Source organism: Raphanus sativus, chromosome 8 (assembly GCF_000801105.2).
Source record: "Raphanus sativus cultivar WK10039 chromosome 8, ASM80110v3, whole genome shotgun sequence".
NCBI lineage: Eukaryota > Viridiplantae > Streptophyta > Magnoliopsida > Brassicales > Brassicaceae > Raphanus > Raphanus sativus.
In genome coordinates, this window is record NC_079518.1 from 555,682 (window position 1) to 560,301 (window position 4,620).

General features: G+C 32.6%; 1 protein-coding gene across 1 annotated transcript; it reads right to left on the reverse strand.

The window, feature by feature from the left end:
* Positions 1–343: 343 nt before the first annotated feature.
* LOC130499189 (peroxidase 1-like) lies at positions 344–2,300 on the reverse strand. The gene is made up of 4 exons (XM_056993175.1): positions 1,837–2,300; positions 1,520–1,711; positions 1,278–1,437; positions 344–937 (listed from the first exon to the last, which is right to left on the reverse strand). The coding sequence occupies exons 1-4, from the start codon at positions 2,098–2,100 to the stop codon at positions 531–533; spliced, it is 1,023 nt and encodes a 340-aa protein (XP_056849155.1). The 5' UTR covers positions 2,101–2,300; the 3' UTR covers positions 344–530.
* Between the last annotated feature and the right edge of the window lie 2,320 nt (positions 2,301–4,620).

Below are 4,620 nucleotides of genomic sequence, written 5' to 3' on the forward strand. Positions count from 1 at the left end.
AAGCTGTCAAATTGTTAACAGTTGCAATAGAGCCAAGAGACAGCTTAGCCGTGGGAACCAAGTCAACCAGAATCTGAAAACCAACATTTTCCCTCCATTTAAATTGGTCAAGGCGTCATGATAAAATCCATTTTAAACAAAGGATTTTTTCTTAGTATTATATCTTCATTTCTTCAACCATATAATAAAAGGTTGAGACCAAGTTTGTGTGGTTTTTGACATTGTTTGAAATACACGTTTGGCTCTGTTTTGATTCAGTTTCTAAAAAAATATATTGTAGTTATCCACTTTTGGATAGCTGGTTTTTATTACTTATTAATATGAAACTCAAAGAGAAGCGAACTTTAACGACAAACAAACATTTTCATTCAATTCAAACAATACTCAGCAGATAACATTCGAGAAAGGAAGAAATACATTATTACACATTTTTGAAATTCAAACACAAAGAACTTCCGTGGAAAAAAGGACATGAATAAAAGAACATAATAAGCAGAAAACGTTTTAGAACTTCAATCATCAGTCCAAAGTTAGTTAACAAAAGCGCATCTCCTCCTGACCTCACCTTGCTTCCCGGTAAGGATCTCGACGAAACCAAGTTTGACCATTGATTCAGAGAAATCTCTGTTGAAGGAAGCCCCACCAGTCAAGACCTGCGCCTGAATGTAGAGGTTGGTGTCAAGGTCATCGAGAAGTGTTGCATCAGATGTGAACAAACCCTTCTTCTGAGCCACAATGTTGAAGTAGTGAGAGTCAAATTTCTTGGCACTGCCTGGGTCCATATCCACAGGGGTCTTGACATCAGTTGGCTTGCACCTTTTCTTCAATGCCCTAACGTAGCTAGGGTTCATCGCTGGGTCAAAGTCGCCTCTGCCCGTGAAGTTATGGATACGGTTGTTGATGAGACCGCAAGAAGATACACCAATGGTGTGAGCTCCTGTTCAATAAATCATGATAATCAGCTTGATATTTAAATTAAATTCTAAGAGGGAAAATCTCCAAAAACATTTTTAAAGTTTATTTTAAAGTAGCACTGAATAATAATAATAATAATTCTCAAAATAGCATTTTATGCTAACTCTTAAATTCTGATCCTATCTCTACTTCATAAATACTAAGCTCTAATCATTAAACCTAAAACCCGGTAGTAAAATAAAAAAAAGTATTTTTTTTAACTGGTGTTGTGTAATATATTTTGTTCCTTGTGTAATATTTTTAGAACAAAAGATGTTCTAATACTATTTTAGGGTGTTTTTAAAGATGTTTTGAATAAATACCTGAGAGGACGACTAGGTCTTTAGTGTTAAGACCCTTGTCAAGGAAGTTCTTCTTCAGTGTCTTTACGTCCGAGAATGGAGATGGTAAATTAACCTCGGAGCTCTTCGAGATGCGTCCGTCTCTCCTCCCCAATGGAACAGGCCACCATGGTCCTCCGATCTAAAAAGAGAAAGAGAAACCAATCAATGAGCTAATGTTGTTGGTTTTGGAATGATAAAATCATTCGAATGCAAAATGTTACCACTGAAACAGCGTCTCTAGCGACCAAGGCAATAATATCAGCGCAAGAGACAAGACCACGACAACCCCAAGTCCTCTCGAGAGCTGACTTGGCAGCATCGATCACTTCGTAGCCTCTCACTGACAAGTTAGGGAAAGCATCTCTTTCCGCATCTTTGAGTGGAGATTTCAGAAGAATGGAACCATCACATCCCTAATGTACATGAATTATATGAATTACGAAGGAGGAAACATTACTATATAAAGGACATGAGCATCTCCACTCATGAGTCCTCATGCATTACTAAAATATATATTCAAGCAAAAATATTAACTTACTCTGACAAAGCAGTCGTGAAAATGCATCCTTAGAAGCGCAGCGGCAAGAGTTGGCCTGCGAGAGACGTATTGAAATGTGACACGACGGACAATGGTTTCCAATTGTGGACACTTGGAGCGGTAGTAGTCAAGGTCAAGATCACCCGTGGCCCGTGGGTTCCTGTGTCCATTTTGTTTCTTAAGTGGGTTCCCATATGGATGTGCAACGGAAACTCCAACGACGCCAAGAAGAACCACAAGGACAAGTAAGTTCTTGAGCGCCATTGTTGTTTCTCTTCTTTGTTTGAGTATTAAGCCAAGTTTAGGGATGAAGATAAAATGAGAAAGTCTCAGGCCTTTTATAGATCACTGGAGGGGTTTTTTTGACACGTTCCGTTGCTAAGTGTCAACACAGGAATTAGATAATACCCATTTGCAAATATTAATCTGTTTCTTGATAGAGTTTGAAGAACATTGCAGGCCTCCACGATCATCCTGATTTGATTCTTGTGTCATGCTTGAATATTCAACTTTTAAGAATATGTTAAACTGAAAATTTTGAAATGATCATTGACTTTGTTGCCGTCTCTTTTGCTATATGGAAAGTCTATGGACTTTTTAGAAAGCAAACTCTTTTTCATTCCAAGTAAAATAGTATATACTCAAACCAATGCTCTGTTGTTAACCTCAAAATAATTATTATAGTAAATGCAATTTGTAAGAAAATAAATATAATAATAATTAGTTTGTCATGTGTGTTACACACGTTCTGGTTCGTCGCTTGCATAATCTTTATTCCTCCTCATCCTCATTTAGTTACCACTTCAACCTTTAATTTGTCAAAAATCTATCCATACTTAAAAATTTTGGAACTCCCCAAACAATTTTTGAAAAAATATCTTGAACCTTGCGAAAATAACCCTAGAGGAATATATTTGAATTTTACGTTCTTGTTTTGAATAAAAAAATACGTAAAATATAAAATCTTTGAAATAAATGAGAAAACCAAATACTCAGCCAGATAAATCATTTTGAAATCTCTTTGATAATCATACATTCTAATTTAGCTAATATTTCGTGGGAAAAAGGATGTTATAAAAGAAGTTAAAAATCGTGGTTCAAACTAAAACATGTTCAGTTTATTTTGGAATGAACAAATCAGTCACCACCAGTTTTGACATAGACATATCATATGCTATATCTCCCGGGGGAACATGCTTTAGAACTGATTCTGTTTCTTTTTTTTGGCTTTATAGTCTTTTATGTTGTTAGTTGTCTGACAAAAAAGTGCAGTCTTAAATTCTGGGAGCATAAATATTGGTGGGATTTGAGAAGTTTCTCAGGGAAAGAGGACCACGAAACGTAGGGACCCAGGAGAAAAAAGAAGGAAAAATCTCCTATTTAAGGGACATCTTTTTACTGAATCTCAATTAAAAAAAACAAAAATAAAATAAAATAAATTCTTTGGTTTAGAAACTTCTCCGAGTTCCACCGATAAAGATGCTCTTAACCTATATGAGTTTCCAGTTACTATAAAATTTAGTAATTTTGGTTGAGTTTCTGAAATAATACAAGAACGTTAACGTAGGTTCCACATACTCTGACATTTTATTATAGCCTTTTCAACTTTGCGAGCTCTGAATTTATTCAAATTCAGTTTCTAATGAAAATATATTTTAATTATTCATTCTTGGATAGCTTTTGTTTCTATTCCCTGCACATTATTTGCGAAGTGATTTGCCATATGTCTTTTTTACGATTGTTTTTACAAAAAAAAATGTGACATATCTATTAACATTAATGACATGTCATATGGTTAAATATGACATGTATAATTTCATTTAGTGCTGATATATATTTTTGGAAAACTTTTTAGAATATGACAATAACTCATATATTACATTTAATATTGACTTATATTCTTGGTAATTTTTTTGAATATGGTAATAACTCACTCACGCCGGATCGTTCGTAGCCAAGTGGCTACTGAGCTCTGCCTTTGGGTCCTAGCGTGAGGGGTTCGACCCCTCCTTATCTCAGCTCTGCCTTTGGGCCCTAGCATGAGGGGTTCGACCCCTCCTTACCTCAGTTTGAGGATTAAAAGGTCTAAAGTGACCAAAGTTGACAAAAAAAATGTAATAACTCACAAATCATCACTAAAATAAATATATTCAAATATGATATTTTTAATTTCAAAATATTATTTAATTTTACTTTTATAATTATACAATTTTTATTATCTAACTTTTTTAAAAAATTGCATTTTAGAAAAAAATCATAATTTTTTAATCGTAATACATTAGTTTCTTTTAGATATGTATAAATTTTATAAATATTGTTTAGTTTAAATTTTTGATAACTATACAATTTTTATATGATTTTTAGTAATTTTGTACAAGTTGATTTAATACATCTAACCAAAAGAAATAGATAAAAATTTATCTAAGATTCTAATTTTAAATATATACATATATATTCTAAATATAATTTAAAATAAAAAAAAATATTTTCTCTTAATTTTATGCTTAACTAAATGATATTTATATTAATTATTAGTCAAAAATAATAAAATATATAATATTAATATATTTTCATTTTTAAATATAATTTAAAATTTAAAAAAAATTATCGCTGCACATGGTGCAGGAAAACACCTAGTTACTTATTAATATGAAACTCAAAGATAAACATTAGCTAGAGAGAAAAACATTTTATTCAAAAAAAATGACTGTTATCTAGTAGATAACATTCGTCAAAGGAAGAAATACATTATTACACATTTCGAAATTCAAAGGTAAAGAACTT

What these genes read in the sequence shown, in the direction of transcription:
- LOC130499189 (XM_056993175.1), bottom strand. Translation starts at nt 2,100, where the DNA reads ATGGCGCTCAAGAACTTACTTGTCCTTGTGGTTCTTCTTGGCGTCGTT. An exon ending in TTCACGACTGCTTTGTCAGA is followed by an intron (nt 1,712 to 1,836) that starts GTAAGTTAATAT and finishes CATGTACATTAG; the next exon opens with GGATGTGATGGTTCCATTCT. An exon ending in CTAGAGACGCTGTTTCAGTG is followed by an intron (nt 1,438 to 1,519) that starts GTAACATTTTGC and finishes TTCTCTTTTTAG; the next exon opens with ATCGGAGGACCATGGTGGCC.